At 29.8% G+C, this 22,175-nt stretch overlaps 1 protein-coding gene across 1 annotated transcript; it reads right to left on the reverse strand.

Annotated features, from left to right (window-relative positions):
• Positions 1–15: 15 nt before the first annotated feature.
• Positions 16–6,157, reverse strand: LOC115699197 (CDPK-related kinase 1). Its single transcript, XM_030626486.2, has 11 exons — positions 4,647–6,157; positions 3,875–4,005; positions 3,328–3,369; positions 3,099–3,207; positions 2,890–2,968; positions 2,516–2,812; positions 2,099–2,211; positions 1,262–1,369; positions 1,122–1,184; positions 836–1,003; positions 16–561 (listed from the first exon to the last, which is right to left on the reverse strand). The coding sequence occupies exons 1-11, from the start codon at positions 5,127–5,129 to the stop codon at positions 424–426; spliced, it is 1,731 nt and encodes a 576-aa protein (XP_030482346.1). The 5' UTR covers positions 5,130–6,157; the 3' UTR covers positions 16–423.
• Between the last annotated feature and the right edge of the window lie 16,018 nt (positions 6,158–22,175).

Consider the following 22,175-nt stretch of genomic DNA (forward strand, 5'->3'; position numbering starts at 1 on the left):
GAAAAGTGCAGGAAGTATGATAAGATGGGGATGAACCCGAAATTTACTAGAATTTAAAAAAGCAGTTTGCTTAATCCTAAATACATTTTTAATCTACAATTCTCATCTGTACAATCCTCTAAACTTGAACAGCACCAATCAGGAGGCAAACCCTTATGTAAGTTTCAGAAAATAGAAACTAAAAAACGAGGAAAAACACTGACTTGAGGACATGCTAAATGGACTCATCAGCAACAATTGCCATATTTGCAGCAAGAACTTCTTGCTTTGCAGAATCATTCATTGGGCCAGGAAAATTGCTGGGTCATTTGCTGCCGAAGAAGTTTTCAAATAGACACTGCTTTTGTTCTGTTTGACACATTTTGGGCCAATGAGGTTGAAAGTGTGGAAAATAAGAGATTACACTTGGTACCCAAAATAGTATTAAGCTTTCTGGAATGAGCGGGAAGAAACCCCGTGTAAAAGTCTGACAAAACCAAGAAAGCTAAGCTTCCCGTCCGAATGTTTAATCCAGTCTTGGAGAACTACGTGAACGGGTACTGATGGACTAAGTCCAAGTTCCTGATAGGAAGAAAGAACAGAAGAAACAGATTATAAATAGAAATCAGTACCAAAGATCTACTTCTGGTAAGAAAAAATTCTTGTTAATTATAAGATTCAAAATGGATGTTTAATTCTGTGTTTTGACATTTTTGATAAGAAGTTGATAGAAGTTACAATGAGGTATTCAAGAAAGCTAAGCATTTATTAACCAAAAAGCTCTTTAATTCTGTCAACTTTATATTCTAATATTGTTCTTTTTTGTACAAGAGTGAGGGGAGACTTTGACACATACCGATGCGAGTTCTTCAATCATAATTGGTCTGTTTCCATCTTTCTCAAATAGTTCATAGGCTCGCCTTGCATGTTGCTCCCACGTTTCCATTCCTTCCAGCTGATGTACACTTATGGAAGCAGCACAGAATTCTTCAAAATCTAATTTTCTATATTGAATGGAGCTAATCTGTACAATATGTAATATATGATCAGCTAAATGTTGAAAATCTCTACTTGTCTGGGAATATCAAGAAAAATAACGATGAGTTACGACGAACAAAAACATGATCATATGTCAATATTACCATGTGAATGTAATCTGTGGACCGTGAATCCTTCATGGCATCAGTGGAGCACTTTAGTAAACCCTGGCAAATTTCTGATGTTAATATGAATGGATATAGATAATATCAGAAACACAGATGCAAGCAAGTCTAAAGCTTACTGTCTTAAAGTTCTGCATAGAGATGAATCCACTTTTGTTTGGCCCTAAAAGCATAAATTGGTCCCTCAAATAAGCTGTATGAGATACTGACAATGTCTTTGAAAGAGCCTGTCACATATCAAGGAGGCAAAAGAATAAATGATTACTTCATATATCTATTGTTTTGTTAAAATATAGTTTACTGTTCAGGCAAACCATATGAAAAGCAAAGTTAGATCTTATTATTAGAAAGATTTACTATATTTGTCGCAGTTAACAGTATTTACTAATTCAAGTCAGAATTATTTCTATTCTCAACAAATAAGTTCGATTAAGTCTGTTCAAGCTAGTGTATAGGATTTGGACCATTCAAACTGGAGCAAGAAAAGAACAAAGAGGCAAAATAACTAAGTAAAATATCTTTCCCAAGCAAATATAAGAGATACAAAATCCCCCTCTTTCAAATTTAGGACTATGCCTTTGGGGGAATTCAGAGAGCTGTGGGTGTGGTGGCCTCATCACTATCAAGGTAAAGTCTTCTGGGGAAGAAATAGATTACAGGAGCCAATTCAAGTATAAGGAAGAAGGTCTAGAACATAGCTATATTATTTATACGTTGGAACCTTCAGCTTGAAAGGTATAGTCAATTTTTCAAGGGCATTGAGAAATGGAATTGATGCGACTGTGGAAAAAAGTTAAATTTTGGTAGCTTATTAGTCCTAAGACTTGAAATGACTTTTCATTTTCTGATTTACTAATGGAATATCTGGCTGCGAGTTGGGTCGATATCCTAAAATCATTTTTAATTTTCTAGCACACACAATATTATTTTGTCTTTATAAATCATATATTACTCACCCCTAATGCTGATTTCCGCAGAGAAGAAGAGCATATATAAGCTTTTACCATCTTCAAAACTATCATGTCTGTTGGCACCTTTAGATCTTGACAATCAGCTAACCATGGATGACCTAAACAAAGATATTAGTTGTCAAATTCTAGGTCACTAAAATTTCTTTAAGCATCCAATTTCAACTACAACCAAATACATCACCCATTCTAACTGATATGACAAAAAGAGAAATCATCAGCATTCCCTATTTCTTGATTCATTGGATTTCTTTTCAATTTTCTTGATCAGCATTAACCATGGATGAACACAAAGCAGTAATTAATTGAAAAAGCTAGTTGCATACCCATAGCTTAAGTAACAAGAATCCACAATGATGGGTGAAATCAGGACTCTATTATGTTTAGATCACTTCAGTGACTTACTTAGAGCTTGAGCAGCCGTTAGCCTCTTCCGGTAATCCTTGTTCAACAATCTCTTTACAAAATCTCTTGCATCAGAAGACAATGTCGGCCATGGAGCTTCATCAAAGCTGGGATCTGCCTTAAGGACAGTTCGGAAGATGCCAGATTCAGTCCGGGCCCAAAAGGGTCGACTTCCACATAAAAGGATGTAGGCAATTACACCAATACTCCACATGTCTGCTTCTGTGCCGTATGACCTATGTAGAACTTCAGGAGCTACATAATATGCGCTTCCAACAATATCGTTTAATCTCTCATCTGCAACATATTTTATTGTCAGGCCCAATCTATTCAAAATTAATCAAAAGGATATATATCTGAGGCAATGCCCTCACCTGGCTTTACATAGTCAGAGAGTCCAAAATCAATTGCCTTCAACGTGGAATTCTCGTCCTTTGTTACAAAAAGAAAATTCTAAAGCAGAAAACAAGTAAATCAACATAAGAAAAAGGGAGAAGACTGTAAGACAATCACACACAAGAAAGCAGAATCTATATCTATAGATTATAAATCTCTTCCTCCCATCTTCTAAAAGGAAAAATACCTCTGGCTTGAGGTCCCGATGAACAACACCTTGAAGATGACAGAAAGCAACAACACTTAAAATCTGCACCATAACTGCCTTTGCATCTTCTTCGGAATACTTTCCACCCCTAAGAACGTAGCAAAAAATAAAATTACTGAGATAGAGAAGGCCAGTAACAAATGGTAAAAGGAGTGTGTATGTCTTATTTAAAGCAAGAAAAAAAAAAGGCCTTCATAAGAAAACTAACCTTGAGAGTATTCGATCCAGCAGTTCACCTCCTTTACACAGCCTGAAAAACATAGCAAGTGGCATCATAAGTTTATCATGTTAAACTAAGAGCATCAAAGAACTTGGGCAAGACACGTATTAAATACCCATCAATGAGTAAAATTTACAAAACCTTGGGGGAAAAAATCCAGCAGAATGTTAAAATAAAAGGAAAAGGATTTCCATATCTGGTACTCGATACAAGACCATTCCACTATTCCAGTACATATGTTTATCTTAGAAGGTTTTGAAAGGATAGGATTACTCAGCCTGCTAGTCTATATTTCAAAAACATTTCTACATATATAACTGAGAGATACTGGCTCCATAATTGAGCAAGAGGCTAGCATGGATTCCATGAAGATAACTTGACAACTCTAAAACTAGTTTTCACATGAACAAATGAAAAATTATCTTATTTTGAGCTCATTTATCTATGGTGCATTTCTTGTGGGGAAAATTGAACACATTAGATTGTAATGTTATAAAATGAATATTTAAAAGAAGAAAGAAAACAGTGGACATACTCCATCACTACATAAACATTTTCATCATCTTCGTAGGAATCGTAGAATTGCACTAAGTTCTTATGTCCCGACAGAGCACGAAGTATCTTCACTTCTCTCCTTACATCCTCTATGGCAATTGCTGTCGTCATCTGCAAAAATCATTTCTCATGAGAACAGAACAAAGCACTTCCAATGAATTTCCGGCCCATGGTCAAATGGAAAGTTAAACAAAATATTGCTAATTTAACTTTGAACTCTCATACTTGAATTTCTGTGACTTGGAGGAGAATAAGTGTTCTAGTTATAAAGACCCTTGAAAGGATGATATTAGCAATGTATAGATGATTACTATGAAATTTGTCTGTTTTAAAGTTAGGAGGCAATGAAACGGCCATTACTATATTAAACAAAATCAACGAACACCCACCAATTTTGATCCTACATACATTTACAGATTTTTTTTTTTATGAAATTGAACTTATATAACATGATAATCATGGTGATCATGCATATGCTCGAGCAAATATAATCATAAATTAACACTAATCTTTCCTTAGAGCTCTACAACATGATATGCAAACTACACAATTAAGTAGACCAAGTCAATTCAGAGTCTACAATACAAAACTACTAGGAAAATGCAGCAAGTATTATTTTTAAAATTTAAGGATATTAATGTCAAATTTTCTTTACTCAATCCTAATCAAACTTCCATAAGAACTACAAATAACATGCAAATAACCAAAACAACTCCATTCACAAAAGAAAAGTAATAAAAAAAGAAACATACCTTTGATTTTGGAATAACTTTAACAGCCACATCTTGGCCCTTCATACTCCCTTTCTTTGCTTGAGCTGAGCAAGTATACCCAAAATGCCCTCGTCCCACTTCTTCCCCAATCTCATAATTGGTTACAAAATGCTTTGAGAAGCCAAAATTTTTATCCAATCCAACCTCACACTCACTCCCTTCTGGGATTGAGGCCTCGTTGGGCTTGATCGAGCCATGGCGGCGGGCTAAAAGGGCGCGAATGTGCTTCGCCGGAGACGGTGGCGGAAATGGCCGCTTGAAGATCCTCAAAGGAGTGGAGCTAACGCTTGAGTTGGCCGGAGAGTTCTTAAAGAGACTGGGAAGAGGACTTGGGCTGTAAAAGGGAAAATTGGAGGACTTTCTGGTCTGAGAATTAGACGCAGCCTCATTTCCATCGTGAACTATTGAGGTTTCAGATTGAGTTTGGCGATTTTCAATGGGTTTTCCATGACAGAGTCCCATGGGATCAAAAAACCCAGATAGGAATTTCAACAATTACAAAGATAAAAAATGAAGATCAGAAGAAGGGGGGAAAAGAAAAAGTAGATGAATTCAGACCATAAAGGGAGAAACAGCAAAAGTGAAAGTGAAAGAAAAAAAACTTGAAGATTATTATATGGTGATAGAAAATTCTAAATTTTGAAGGATCAAACAAAGCCAAACACAGCTGAGATCAGAACAAGAATACCAGCAAAAACAAATTTTTCCAACTGAATTCTAATAAAAATTTAAGCTTGGACGCTAAAACAAAAAGCAACCAAACTTTTTCTGATTAAACAAACAATGGCAGAGAGGAAGAAGAAGAAGAAGAGGAAGAAGAGAATTAAAACCCATCAAAGTTTAACAAAACAAGAAGCAAATTATAGGTGAGGTAGCAAAGCCAGAGCCAGTAAAAAAAAAAAAAGAAATTCCAAGAAGAAGGAAGGAATGAGTAGTGAAATATAATAATAATAATAATAATTATAATGGAAAAGAACAAGTTTTTAGAGAAGGAAAAAGTGAAGAAAAGAAAAAGATGCTTAGCAGAGGCTGCAAGAAAAGAAAACCCAACCTCTCTTCTTTTTTATTTTTTATTTTTATTTTTTCTTGCTTTAATGTAAGCTTTTCTTTTTTCCTTTCCTTTTAATTTATTTTAAATTTGCAGTTTATTGGTTTATGTAAATTTGTAGCAAATATCACTTTTATTTTAGGACAAGGGTCTGTTAACTCTGTTTCTTCTTCTTCTTCTACTACTACTCTTCTTTCTTCTCTTTCACTTTCATAACAATAATAGTTATTATTATTATAATAATAAGAATAATAATAGAAGTGGGGTTGGGTTTCGGTTCCCTTACAGCCTGTACTTTTTTTTTAATCACAATATTTATAAGATTTATTGGGTTTGTTTTCTTTTTCATCTTTTGGTTTATATTTTTTTTGTTTTTGTCAGCAAATTAGTTTAGTTAAACTTAAACAAAAACAAGCTGAGCTAACATTGTCTATGTTTTTGTGTGTTTATTTGAGCTTTGACCTGCTTTTGTTTGCTTTGAATGGCCCTGTCTTTTTCTCTTTTGAATATTTATTTTCCTTTCCCTAAAATTAAAATTATTGACGGCTTGTGTCATTGTTTGTTTGTTATGTTAGAGAAAATTTCATAAATTCATAATCAATAAACATCGTATTAAATTCTGAGTATATTATAGAAGTTTCATAAATATTGACTGCCATAGACTCATAGAGTAACATTAATTATCTCTAAGACTTGGTCAAACTACATCTACATTGAATTATAGAAATAGATTTTCCCATAGTACAAATCGTTTAAGACCAAAAGAGAAAACAAAAAAAGCCATTTGATAATACTAAACTGTTACAATTCGGTTACCCCAAATTTATTATAGCTCAACAAGTTCTTAATTTGTTGAATAAATGTCATATGCTTTAAATAGAAATATATAAAAAAAAAAATTAAAAAACTAACATTCCAATTTTTCTGGATGGTGAAACAGAGTTGCTTTTTCTTGCTAGTGTTTTTGCTTTTGGGAATTGGTTAAGCAGTGGGAATATATTCCACATCTTAATATATTTCAATTCGTGATGATAAGATTTGATTGTAAATGTTAATATGGTGCTACATATGCCTTTAAAACTTTAACAGAATAACAACTTTTCTTTCACAAAACAAAAAATTTACTATCAATAATTATTGGAGTAAGTATTAGAAAGAAGAAGAAAAAATGCTTGAAGTTAATTTATCAAGGTTTAATTAATTAAACATAGTTAAAAATGCTCACAAAATTTGTCCTATATACTAATATACCCTTTAGTTTGAAGGTACAATATTGCCCATTATCGCTTTGATCTTTTTGCTCAAAAGCAGGTACAGCTATTTTCATGTCCCAAAATAGGTGTCATTTACAAGCATTAAGAATCATTTTTATTCTTCAAATGCACAACGATATCTATATTTATACAATATAATTATTATATAAAAGAAATTGGCACCAAGTGGAGAAATATGGCACAAGAAAACGGCAGAAATTTAATTAAATATATTAAATAAAACGATTTAGAGGTTAATTGATGTGAACAAAGAGTGTGTTGAATCAAAAACAAAATACTAATAATAATAATAATAGAGTGTTTTATCAAGATATGAAAACGATCCCATAACAATAAAAATAAAAGTTTATACCTATAAACCCTGCAATCTCAGTTATTCAAAAATCTATTTTTATTTTATTTAAGTTTACAATTAAACATATAAAGCTGAAAATCAAACCTAACCCTATCCATTGCTTGAGTCCAAGTCAAGCCTCACTAACCATATATTTAAGAGACTCATAATGGCGTTCATACTTTCATAAACACAAAGCAACTAATAATAATAGTATCGAGGTTGGGGGTTAGAAGACTATCGGTTTAACAAACCCCTCAAAATCCATACTTTAGGAAAATTTATAATTTTATTATATATATATAATTACTTATTTATATTTAATTATACATTTCAATATATACCTAACCATAATTTTAATTATCTATACTATTTCCTTAATTTTTTATATTTAATTTAGTATAAAACATAATTGAAGTGTTTATTATAATTATTGCTAATAAATAATAAATATTAATTATTTTATATTTTATATTAATTTATTTAATATAAACAAATTTAATTATTACTATTTGAATACATAATATTATTGATTTTGTGGAACTAAATCAAAGGGACAGTAGAACTATTTTAATATTTAGAGTAATTTGTCGCATAAATATCTAAGTTTAACTCTCAATAGTAAATAAATATCTAAGTTATTTATCCTACGTTATAATTTTAAAACTTTTGTAGGTACATAACTGCTAAATGTTAGTAAATTGTCACGTGACAATACCTGATTAGTCTAAATCATTAAATTTTTATTTTTTTTTAAAAAAAATAATTTAAATATACTAGTGGAAAAATGACACGTGGATTATGACTTATTATTTAACAGTCAGGTACCTACAGAGTTTCGAAAATATAATTTAAGTATTATTACCGCTAAAAATTAAACTTAGGTATTTATTTGCATCTAAAATTTAAACTTAAGTATTTATATCACAAATTACTCTAATTATTATTGTACCACCTCAAGAATCCCCATATGTAATGTATATATGTTAAATCATAAACAAAAAAGATGACTAAGAAAGTTACATCTTAATGATCTATTAAAGTATCATTGTAATTTTTCCGTATGTTGTATCTTATGGAGGTAATGAAACTCACCAAATTTTTTAGATCAACCACTACACACAAAGATCAGTTTAGTCTGATAGGATCCACAAAATAATATTATTGGATTCAATCTCAACTCATGAGCAATAACAGTTTTTACTGAAGAGAAATAGAAAAAGATTTCATAAATACATTGTATATATAGATTTAAAATTATACCAATATAATAATTATAACAAATAAACTAATATTAAATGTTTAATTAAATAAAATATTTATTTATATAAAATATTAAATAATCATATTATATGTTGACACAGTTTTTTGAATCTAAGAAGATTGTAAACAAGTAAGATGAACATAAGTATTTGTCAATCAAAGTAAATTGATTTATCAAAAATAAATTTAACAAAGATGAACACGAGGATTTTATAGTGGTTCACCCCCTCTCGGTGGTAATAGGCTAGTCCACTTGGGTTGTTATTGGTGTCAATGCTTGAGGAGATTTCTCTAGAGTTATGTTCTCTAAGAGTTCAGTCCTCAAATGATGAGTTTTTAAGAATGAGAGAACCCTAATAGTTAGTCCTAACTCTATCGTCCCCCATGGTTAAATTGAGTGTCCGGTGAACCGTATATCAGTGATGCATAGGATTTGAGATCCCTAAGACCAAACCCCATCTCCCTCAAGGCGGTGAAGTATAGGATATTTACTAAACTCCTGTTATCAACCAATGTTTGTTGTACCTTGGTGTTAGCCTTTTGAACTGTAAGCACTAGTGGATCATTGTGTGGGAAATGTACTCCTCTTGCATCTTCCTCTGTAAAGGTGACTGGGGTGTTTTCCCCTTCAAATTTCTTTGGAGGTCTTCGCTCCAAGCTCCAGGAGTGAGGTTCTTGCCATGCCTCTTAGGCATACTTGTCTCTCGCTCTTCAAGTTTTGCCTCCTGCGCAAAACCCTCCTATGATCATTATGATGCCTTCCACCACTTCAAGGACTTTGCCGGGCACTCTTTGCTGGTGTTCCTCATCCATTTGTGCCCTGTTGATGCTCGCACCTCCTCTCCTAACGACGGATGGTGATACGTCTTGCTTCGGTGCAATCAACCGGTCTTCGTCAAGGTGAGTTTTCGCGTATTGACAACGACGAGAGCATCTAGTCATTTTGTAACAATTGTGTGCAAAGGAACTACCTGGCTTGAGCTTGTCAATCCCACAGACAGTGCCAAATTGTTAATAGTGAGAATTCGTCAACTAATCTAGTGGCCGGACAATACAAAGCAACCTAGAAATTAAATGACGATAGAGATGAAATATGAAGATGAAAAGATGTGTGAAAGTTATTTTCTCTCTATTGCATTCAAGGCCTGAGTTACACCAAGTGTTTTTCCAACCCCCTTTCACATATGAGATGGGGGTATTTATGTTGGAAATTATTTTACCAGGATCTATTTACTATCATGTATGTTGGATTAACAACCTAATAGGAATTCTAAAACAATGAAAATAAACACATATAAAGTTAGAAAACCTTACAGTCGGTGCAGCGGAATAATATGACTCCTTCCGTTCAGATCTCTAGCCCTTGATTCCTTTCTGTAGCAGAGCATTACCAAGATCTGAACCTGTATCTTCTTTTCTCCTTCTTTGATGCAGATTTTCCATAGTCTTACATACTATGATTGAGATACCACTTGATGTGTGTGGGCACTACTCATCTCACAAGGATTTCGAAATTTCTCTCTCTTTTTCTCTCTTAATTTCGTGGGTTTGAAGCATACAAAGACATGCAAGAGAAGAGAACAAGGGCTGCTATATATAGGGAAAGGGAGAGCACAACTTTCCAAATAAACAGTTTCCTCTTTTACTGTGTAATTGATTAACTGTCTTATTTAGTGTGATCCACCACTTTCCTATTACTGCTAGGCTTTGATTAGCAATTACATGGCAATTTAAAATTAAAAATAATAATTGGGAAACATGCAAAGGGAGTGGCCGACCATGGAGTGTTATGGGCCTCACTTGGATTTTGCAGTTTCCTCAATTTTATTTCTATTTCTCCAAAAATGCCATTTTTCCAATTCTAATCATTTAAATGCCAAAACAAATTATTTAATAACTAAAATAGATTATTAAATAATATTATCATTTAAAATAATTATTAATTAGACATACAAAGTCTCTTAATTAATAATTAAACCTAGAAACCCTTTTATTTACAATTTCATCCTTAAACTGTGAGAATTCACAAATTAGACATAGTCTAACTTTTAGAATTATAATTGATTAATTAAAATCAATTAACTGAGTCTTACAAGTAGTATGGTCTCAATTAGTATGGGGACCATGGTTCTATATAACCGACCTTCCAATAAGTCGAACCGAATTTACCAAGTAAATTCCCTAACTTATTAATTCCTCATTGAATCCACACTTAGAACTTGGAATTGCACTCTCAGTCATATAGAACGCTCTATATGTTCCATGATATAGACACGTCATTAGTTATCCATTGTTATAACCCTAATGTGATCAATGATCCTCTATATATATGATTTACATTGAAAAGGCACTACTGTTACCGCTACACCTTCAATGTATTTTATCCTTAAAACACTTAACCCTGTATAAATGATATTTCAGCTAAGTGAAATGAGATATCCAACATTTATCTTCGTTTGGTTAAGCTTGAAGGAAATCATCCTTTACTTTCTATTTGCCAAATAGAAGCTATAGATTCCATATTTATGTTAGAGCTCCCACTCAATTGCACTACCGTGTTCCCAAAATGTACGTATCACCCTGACCCAAAAGTAGGCTTAACTAACAAATCAAAGAACACGAGTAACACTCTTGAGATGGAACCTAACCATATAAGGATTAAGATCATTTGATCTAGGATCAACAGGTGATATTGAATTGAATAGATATTACGGTAAATTTTAATATATCTAATCAAAGTTCAATATCGGTCCCTTCCGATGTATACTCCATACATCCGATACTGGTAAACTTTGCCAATGTCCTGGAAAGGACATAACAATTTTCCAAGGTGTAAGAATACCTATCGCTGATTATACCATGTCAGTCTAAATCCAGTGTTCTGACAAATCAGGGAATAAACTTTTGAACATATACTTAAGATTATATTCCACTGTGCTGACAACACTATAATCTTTAACAAATTCATATGTTCTGGACTTAAAAAGAATTCATACATTATATACATATAATCATGAAATAAATCATGTGAACCATGCAACATAAAATGTTATTTCTGATCTTTATTAATAAGTAAATCTGATTATATTGAAATGAGTTTTATTTAGGGCACAAAACCCAACAATTTACAGGCTCTAATGGCCTGGTGTACAAAGTGGTCCCATGGGGACAAAACGTTGCTTTCACGCTGCTGCGGCAGGTGTTGGAGGTGGTCTGACACCTCGTACCCTTATTTGGTATCAGCTGGTCCCCGACTGCAAGAGAGTGATCCTTAGTTACAGGTATGTGGTCCCTAGTTGCAAGCATGTGGTCCCTGATTACAGGGAAGCGGTCCCCGATTGCAGGTTATAGGAGAGTGGTTACAGTGTGTGGTCTCTGATTACAGGTCGCAAGAGAGTGGTTGTAGTGTACCCTTGGTCGGGTCCTCAGATCTCGTAAGTCTGTTGTTGCCGCTACTCGTACCTCCTTTCTTTCAAAGTTCTCAGAAGGTGTTGTTGAACGCTTTCTTCTTACACGCCTTGTCGATGTACGTTCACATGCAATGGCTCGAATGCGAGACCCCCCATGGGCTCACATGCGAGCCCCCAACACTTAATACACACACAACACTCCCCACATTACACACACACGGCTCGCATGCGAGCCCCCATACACTCGCACACATGTCTCACCACTCCCCCATATACTCTCCCATACACGTCTCACCACTCCCTCATATACTCGTACACACGTCTCACCACTCCTCCATATACTCGTACACACGTCTTACCACTCCCTCATATACTCGCACACACATCTCACTACTCCCACATATACCTGCACATACACACGTATACTCCAAGCTTGGTTTGCATTGGACCTCCACGTGAGCTCGCACACAGGTCTCCCACTAAGGCATGCACACTTGCATCCTTGTAGGGTTCATGGGGCTAGTCTTAGGATTGTGCAAACGTATCCCGACATCCGAGAATATTGTCTTTAAGAAATATGGACATAAGGTGCAGGAAAAACTAGCGATAAAACTAAATAAATTGACAAAAAAAAACCAAAAGAGCCCCAAAAAGCCTATTCCCTAACACAAAGAAGGAGCTAGCCACAAATGGAGCAAGAATAAAGGAGCACAGTCATCTTCCGAGGGAAACATTGTACTATAGAATTATCCTCAATGTTTATGTCTCACGTGTCACTATATTGATTAATATACACTGTAAAATTTTTAATACAATTTTATAGAAAGCTAAGAAAAGAAATAAAAGTTGGGAATCAACTCCTACTATGTAGTAGACTATATAATATAAAAGATTAAAGGCGTAACAATATAATAGAGATGGAAGGGAAAAGAAACAGAAACAGAATAAGAAAAATCCAAAATCAAAAATAGACATAACACAAAAAACACACATAATAATTGCATATCTCAAGGCACTACACTGCCCCTAACCCAAACCCAATAAAAGATCACCTTTCTGTGATTGGTGGCCAAAGTTAAAGAGTCTGAAAATCATATCGTGATTAGCGCCAGAGAAACTCCATTGGATCCTCTTATTTTTTTAATTTCGATTTAAGAAATGTTTTCACCAAAATCTGTTATTAATCTCTAATTAGTCAAAGGACTTTGGATTGGAAACATCTGTACCCCATGTTCTTACATGATCACTAATTTTTAATTCCCATTCATCACACAAGAAACCCTTTTTTTAATTTTAGAAGAATAATAAGATAATATGGACCAAATTTTATTCTCTACCATTTTTATTCCAACTTTATTCTTATGGGAGCAAAATAAAGAAGGGTTAAAGAAGAGGGTATCAAGGAATAAGAATTTTATTTATCTTAGCAGAAAGCTCCACTCTACAATAAAGGAGAATCATTGTATAGTAGTTGACCTTTTTCTTCTTCTCTATTAACCTTTCATTTTTGTCGTAGTTTAAATAAAATATAAAGGCTCTCTCTTCTTCTCTTATATTATTATTATTATTTTGTACAGAGCATAGATTTCTTCTAATATGATATTTTTTTTTGGTCACTTCCATAACATAAAGGGTGTTTTTGTAAGAGTGATTAATTTATATGTTTTAGAAGGTATTAGAAATACTGGTAGTGATAATATTGTTATAATACTGATCAGTCCCTTTGTTTTCTAAATTATGCACTTGTTTCAAGGAACTCTTGGAATTTCATTTGTTTGTTTGTACTCTTCTGTCCACACCCTACCGGACCTGAATGAGTTAACCCTTTCATGATATTTGTCACAAAGCTATATTATTATTTTTTTTATGGTATAGTGCTATTCTCAATTTTTTATTATAATTTTTTAGTCAATTTTTATTATCGAAAACACATGTTGGAATAATATTTTTTATTATTTTTTTTTCATGACGGTATTTGTTATAGTTACAACATAATCTCTGTAATTTTTTTAAAAATTTCAAATAGTATATACTACTGAAAATAAGTCTAAAATTAACATATCTGAAACTCTATTTTTGATACTATGAACTATTTAAAATTTTTCAAATATTTATAAGAATGATATTATAAATATAACGAATACTGCTATTAAAAAAATTTTAAAAAAATATTTCAATATGTAATTTCTTAGACTACTATAACTAAAATGTTGTCATTAATACTATATTTAATATATATAGGTGCACTCTTAAATTAGAAAAATTTGCGTTTTTATAATTTATTTTTTTATTTAATTAGAAATTTTTTTCTTTTTTACATTATATGGGCTGAGATTGGTCTATCAATTGAAAATAATAATAACAAAAAAAAAATTCCGGCAAAAAAATGATAAAAAAGGTTGAGTTTGACTTAAATATTTTTCATATAAACATATTTTTGACATAGTGTAAAAAGATGCATTTTTTGATATATTTTTTTTAATTAAGTAGCTAAATTAAGCATAGAAATTCAAATTTCTCTTTTATTATTCGCTATCGAACTAAAATTTAATGGTTTAATATTTTTAAAATTAATAATTATAGTTAAATTTGTTTAATACCCATTAATGAGTAATACCCATTGAGAAGTATTATATATAGGGTAATACTATGGTAGGACCTAGCAAAAGTTCCCTACCGATAGGGAACTTTTTTTTTTACCGTTGATTTTAGTTCTTGTAGTTATTATGATATAAGGTATATACTCTTACTATATGACTGGTTGTATACAATTAAAACTTTATACATATTATAATAATATTTAATAATATATTTATTTTAAAAAATAAAATAATATTAATAATTAAAAAATTTATTAATTTTTTTTAATTATTATTTTTTAAAAAAAAAAATTAATTTAAATTATTTTTATATAGATATTTATTTTTAAAAATTATTCTAATATAGGATCGCTTGAATGATTTTATATGCTCTTTAATTGGAACCGTACCAACTTGCTTCTCCTAAGCTCAATTTTTTTGGCAGAAAAAATAATATCTAACCGAATTAATTAATTTTTTTTTTTTTTGATAAGTGGTGTCTCAAAAGAGCGGCCAAACAACAACAAGATAAAACCCATTGAAAAAACAGTCAATAACACCAGAACTACGCACAGCCTAAAAGCAAAACAAAGAAAAGACTAGGTGTAAACATAAAAAAAAAAAAAAAAAAAAAAAAAAAACGAAAGTAAATTATGAAAAACCAAAAAAAAAAAAAAAGTTTAGAAAAAATAATACTTTTTTGAAAATAAATACCAATATAAAAATAATTCAAAGTAACTTTAAAAAAAATAATAATTTAAAATAAAAATTAATAATTTTTTTAATTATTAGTATTATTTTTTTAAAAATAAATATAATTAAATATTATTATAATATGTATAAAATTTTAATCGTATACAAGCAGTCCTATCGTAAGACTATACATCTTACATCATAATAACCACATGATCTAAAATTAATGGTAAAAAAAAAATTCCTACCGATAAAGAACTTTTGCTATGTCCTACCATAGTATTTCCCTATATATATATATATATATATCTTTATATATTAAAAGTACCTATCTAACGACATTTATTGGTTTAACAGAATATACTTAAAAATAAAAGAATATTCTGTTAAATTTAACGATTAGTTTGATCTCTCGTTAACAAATAAACTCAATAATTAAACCCAAAAAATTAAACAATCTTTTAAATATTAATAATCTATTTTTAAATTAAAAAAAATCATCTTAGCCACATATCTCTCTAACAAACGGGAGAATATTAATTGCTTTATTAATTTCTTTTCTATTCTAATGTGAATAAATTTTTGGCAATAGAGAGTCATCAAATTAGTCCAAGTGTTTCCACTCCATAATCTATATATCTATCATTACTCTTTTTTTTAACCTATTAATTTTAATTGATGATAAAATTTAATTTTTCTATTTTTCTATCATATAAGGATAACTATTTTTTTTATTGTTATTATTTTTTTCACTATGATGTTTGTAGATATTTTTTTTACTAAATAATTATTAAATATTAAATAGATTAATTAAAAATATCTAAATCATATACCATTTAAATTTAAATTTGATTAGATTTAATTTTGTATCTACTTTCTCATTATTTGTAATTGTTCTAAATCTGATCGTGCAAACTCATATATTAAACACAATACTCCACCTTGAAACCGTTCTCTGTTTTTTTTCTTTCTTATTGGTTGGTGTTAATTCGCCCCGATGATTCAAGTGTCATGGTTTAGCAGAAATACCATTTCTATCTTTAATTTTTTCAAATATAAAGATATTTCAAATACATAAAGATATTTCAAATATAAATATTTAATTTTTTCAAGAAAAAAATTTGTAATCTTTAAAAATAAATATATTTAAAATCTTAAAAAGACTAAAATCTTAAATGAAATTAGCAATACGTGGCTCGACACGTACATTCACCTAGTATATATATATATATTTTAAAAGATGCTTTCAATTAAATTAGGCCATAAGGCCCGTACTTATCTTCCTCAACCATGCCAATCACAATATATCAATATCTTTATATATTAAAAGTGCCTATCTAACGGCAATTCTTGGTTTAACGATTCTTGGTTTAACGATTCTTTTTTTTTATTTATAACTTAACAGACTGTTAACGTTAAACGTTAACAAATAAATAAACCCAATAATTAAACCAAAAAAATTAAACAATCTTTTTTTAAATTAAAAAAAATATCTTACCCACATATCTCTAACAAATCCTACCATTTTTGAATTTTTTTTACACGGCTACAATCTTTTTTTTTTTTAAATTAAAAAAAATATCTTACCCATATATCTCTCTAACAAATTCTATTGAAATTTTTTTACACGGCTTCATTCAAATTTTAAAAAATAAACCCAATAATTAAACCCAAAAAATTAAATAATATTTACGATTAACTTACATATCTCTCCAACAAACTACAATTTTTGAAATTTTTTTTAGCTTCATTCAAATTTCAAAAAATAAACCCAATAATTAAACAAAAAAATTAAACAATCTTTGGTCCAAATCTCATGATCTCACCCAATGCATATATCTAATACTTTATTTTCCACGCTTTGGAAATTTCTCATCACATATTATTACTATATATCATCATATTATAATAATTAAAAGTGTCCTTCTTACCCTCCAAATCTCTTCAAGTAACTCTGTAAATATAATAAACCATATACCTTTTTCTTTACGTGAAAACTTCTCTCTATAATATAAACTACAAATTATAGTATTTCATTTCTTTTCCAAGAGATCGATCCATATATGTAAATATGGCAGGGATTCATACTCATCAAGTTCATCCTTATAATGATGATGAATTCAATTTTGATCAAGAAACTGCTTCGACGATTTCAGAAAATTCCAAAGAGTTGCACTACAGGAAAAGACTGAGACGATTATATTTGGTGGCAGTAATCGTATTATTCTTAACAGTTGGGATTTTGGTGTTTTCAATAACAGGCAATCATCGGATGAAATTTTAATACTTCTTTGTTACTTTTGTTGTGCTATTTTGAGTGACGGTGGCTTTATAATGAGCAGATGAGATTTCAGTTAGCATTGTTAAAATTCATGACTTCTGGTAGGCTGACAGTGGTAGCTTCTTATGAATACTTGTACACATTAATTTTAATTTTGCTCTATTTTTGACTCCATATCTAAGATTTCTCCTTGGTAGTGAGAATGTTCCAGTGTTAGTTATTCTTAATTTTGTAATATTTGTAATATGTATCTAAGATTTCTTCTTGGTAGTGAGAATGTTCCTTCAAGTGTTAGTTATTCTTAATTTTGTAATATTTGTTTTTACAGGTGAAAGATGTTCTTGCTGCTATTATTGGAACAAATGCAACATATATTATAACCTTATTATTATTGTTTCCAATATATTTTTACTAACATTTGTAGTTTAATTTAAACTCCATTATACTGGACATAAAAGTTTAATTTAAATTTATTATTCAAATCTCTCTAAATTAAATATTATTTATTTTTGATTCATTTATTTCTTTCCGAATTCATAATATAATACTTAATATAAAACATAACATACGTGCATCGCACGTAACAGTATACTAGTATAAAGAAAAGTATAAAAAAGTCATATATGAGTTATGTTTCTTATTTTTTATTTTATCTATTTTCTTATTTATTTAAAAAAATTATTCATTTTGATCATCATTATTAATAATTAATTAATTAATTGTTCTTATTTTTAATACTCACAGAAAACTTCAAAAGACACTATTAATAGTATTTAGTCTTCATTAAGAACAAAAGATGTAACATATTTCCTTAAAAAAAAATGTAATATATTCATATCAATTTCACAAGTCCATATATAGTTGGATTTAATTTAAGAGACCAATAATTTTTTTCTATATAATTTTTAATTTTTATTATATTTATCTATATATATATAAAAAGGTTCGATAATATATAGTTAAAATAATCCATCTCATTTCATATAATAATAAAAAGTAAATAATACAAATAAAAATAATATTTTAAATCAATTTATAATTTTTTTTCAAAGTATGCTCAATTATTTTAGTTCACTTTTATTATTTATTTAATTATTTTATTTTACTTTTAATATATATTATAAATTATATTAATTTAATACAAAAAAAATTATATCTCAATATTTTTTTAGAGTTTCCTATTTTTGACAAATAAATAAATTATTAATCATTCATTAGTTTTTTTTTAGATAAAAACTGTTGTATTGATATAAAATTATTATACATAACAAAATTGAGGAAGGAAATATACTCCAACCAAATTCAATCAACATTAGGGGTGTTCGCGGTGCGGGTGGTACAGTTTTTGACTATTTTTTCAAACCAACCCGCACATGCAGTTTTTCCAATTTTCCAAACCGCATCCGCACCACGAAACTAGAAAATCGCACCGCAAAAAATGGTGCGGTGAGGTGCAATTTTGCGGTTTCTGCAGTTTAGACTATCACCAATAATTAAACTATCACAAATACAACAAAACTTGAGCAACACATGTAAAAAAAACCATAAAGCTTGAACATGAATATATAAAAAAAAAATGAAGTTTCAATAATATAATAATTAGTGGGCTTTGGGTTGAATATTCACATATTAGACCTAAATAAATATAAAAATTAGTATTTTTATAATGTGCGGTGCGGTTCGGTTTGAACCGCATATAAACAATTCCAAACCGCACCGCACCGCGTGGTTTAGAAAAAATTCAAACTGCGACCGCACCGCAAAAAATTTCAAACCATATTTTTTTTTGCGGTGCGGTGTGGTGCGGGCGGTTTGATGAACACCCCTAATCAACATCCACCAAAAAGCATTAACAAATCAAAGAACATGAATGATTTATGCCTTAAGGAAATTGGATATAAGATTGTAAAATAAAAGAAACTCAAACAACTTTAAGAAATTTTATATCAATGAAATAAAAAAAAAAAAACTGCATATCCAGCCACTTTAGAAATAAAAGAATGTGAGAACATTAATTTCTTGTAGTTGAGAATAATCCTGAACAATGGTGAATGTAATATCCACCATATCTCTCGTAGAGTTTCTCTCAAATATTGTAATACCAATTACTTAAATCGATAACACAATTGATTCATCCATTCTACATTTGAGGTGTCTTGATGGTGGGTTAAGCCATTTCTTTATGGGTATAGGCTCTTGAAATAATGTAGATCGTTTCTCCTTTAGATCCATTTCAATTGGATGAAAACAATCAGAGATTGGCCTCGACATCGCTGCTATTACACACCCAAAAGCATCTTGGACCATAGGCGGCTTCCAAGGGACTAGAGCAGGAGGCACGTATGGTGTGATACATCATTATTTTCAAGAGCTTCTACTTTCTAGACTGTTAAGACAAATCTAAAATTTTCTCCATCAAAGTGGAGAAGTATGTAATTCATGGAATATTCAAGTGAATCCATGTGATGTATAGTAGAAAATGATTACTAGAACAATGAAAAAAGATGAATTTGGGAAGGAAGATGGTGGTTACAGAAGGTTGATCAAGAAAACAAATGAAAAAAAACACAATACAATAACTGCCTCAGAACATTTAGTGGGCATACGCTCTCCACTTTTATGTTTCTTTCATTAGTTGGATATTTATTTAGTGGGGTAAATACCATTTTGGACCCTCTGTTTTACAAAAGTTACCAATTGGACCATGTGTTTTGTTAAATGACAAAATGGACCCTGTATTTTTTAAAATAGTACAAATAGGACCTTGAATTGATTTTTTGTCAAAATAAAGTTTAATTATAATCCGATCTAAAAGTGCTATGACAAAACTGTTTATATTTTTTTGTATCTATCCGTATTAAGCATTGTCTTCAAGTTGGTTGTATTAAAAAAAAAACTATCAAAAATTAAGCTCAGGGTCCTATTTTTACTATTTTAGAAAATACAGGGTCCATTTTGTCATTTAACAAAACACAGAGTCCAATCTGTAACTTCTGCAAAACACAGGGTCCAAAATGGTATTTACCCTTATTTAGTGTCTTTATATTTTTGATAACTCATACCCTAAATAATTAATTATAAATAATAAAATACCATCAATTTAATATAGTAACTTTTTATTTTTTATAACTCACATTTTTTTAATTATTTATTTAAAATACAAGTTGGTTGTGTAAAATATAAATGCTAAGGGTTCTAAATTTGTGAGGCTTTGTTATATATGGTTGATGGAGAATTTTTTTTTTACATATTTTTATTACAACAATAGTGAAAATTTTTGTATCCTTGAATTAATTAAACGGGTTGTATTCTTTATTTGTGTAGCTCTTATTATTCTTTTGTATATTTATGAGACTTTTTTATTATCACCAAACTATTCAACTTTCTTTCAAAGAAAAAACTCTTTCAACTTTCTTACTATAATATATTCTACTCAAATTATAATATTTGTACAATATATATCTTAAAACTTTAAGTATTTTACTTTGGAAAAATTATCATCTTGAGGTTGAGAAGAAGTCAAATTATAAGTATATTTATGAATAATATTAAGGTATATAATTTTTATTTTTAGTTATTGTGACTGAATGTTTTATATGAATTTTTTTGTGTACATTATGAAAATATATTAAGGCAATTGCATTATATATATGTGTGAATCGAATATATAAAGAGCATCATTTTATATATGTGATGATATAGATTTTAAAACGAGATTTGAGCATGTAATCACAACTATGTAGATGTCTATGCATAGGAGAATTAACAGTGACACAGAGAGTTTGCAACCTTTCAATTAAAAAGAAGACTAAATTTTTGTTAAGATATATAATTTCTTTCCCTTTCAAATTTGAGTTTACTAATTATTTTTTGTCGTTTTGTTATCTTTTTATCAAATTTTGATATATTTCTTTTTTTTATATGTTGGTGCTGTGATTATTTTTGAAGAGTTTTATTTTTTTATTTCTTTTAAAATTATATACATTGTAAATACAAATATATATATATATACATTATTGTATTATTTATATATGGAGAATGATAAATATACATATTATCCTTATACTTTAGTGAAATCACTTAAACAATAATCCTCTCATCTACAACATTAAGCTATTCCTTTCATAATTTTAGACATCGATTTCTATTTTTTTTTTTTTTTGGAATAACCAAATAAACAAGTATCACATGGTCCTTTTAAATGCATCAAACTAAAAATAAAATAGTAAAAAAATTATGATCTATCATTAAGAATTGAGATTTCCAATTTTATTTGGGATATCAATATAATTAAGTATACTTTTAAAACTTTGAGTGTTGTAAAGTCATGAAAGTTTTTTTTTTTTTTTTTTTTTCATTTGTCTATATAAACAAGAATTTGTTTTTTTATAGTAACAATGTATCATTTCATAATGTTTTAGTATTTATAAGAGTATTGCATTTTGTCCAACAAAAAACAATTATATTAAATGTCTAGCGTTTTTAGAATTAGGATTATATTTAAATTTTGGTTAAAATTGTTAGTGTTAAGAAATAAAAAGTTTTAATGTTAGATGGAGAAAAATTTAAAATTAGAGTTAAAATTATTTTGCTAAACTTGAACTCATGAAATCAAAAAATTATTTG

The sequence above is a fragment of the Cannabis sativa genome, chromosome 8 (assembly GCF_029168945.1).
Source record: "Cannabis sativa cultivar Pink pepper isolate KNU-18-1 chromosome 8, ASM2916894v1, whole genome shotgun sequence".
Classification (NCBI taxonomy): domain Eukaryota; kingdom Viridiplantae; phylum Streptophyta; class Magnoliopsida; order Rosales; family Cannabaceae; genus Cannabis; species Cannabis sativa.

What these genes read in the sequence shown, in the direction of transcription:
- LOC115699197 (XM_030626486.2), bottom strand. Translation starts at nt 5,129, where the DNA reads ATGGGACTCTGTCATGGAAAACCCATTGAAAATCGCCAAACTCAATCT. An exon ending in CTCTGACTATGTAAAGCCAG is followed by an intron (nt 2,813 to 2,889) that starts GTGAGGGCATTG and finishes AATATGTTGCAG; the next exon opens with ATGAGAGATTAAACGATATT. An exon ending in CTATGCAGAACTTTAAGACA is followed by an intron (nt 1,185 to 1,261) that starts GTAAGCTTTAGA and finishes GAAATTTGCCAG; the next exon opens with GGTTTACTAAAGTGCTCCAC.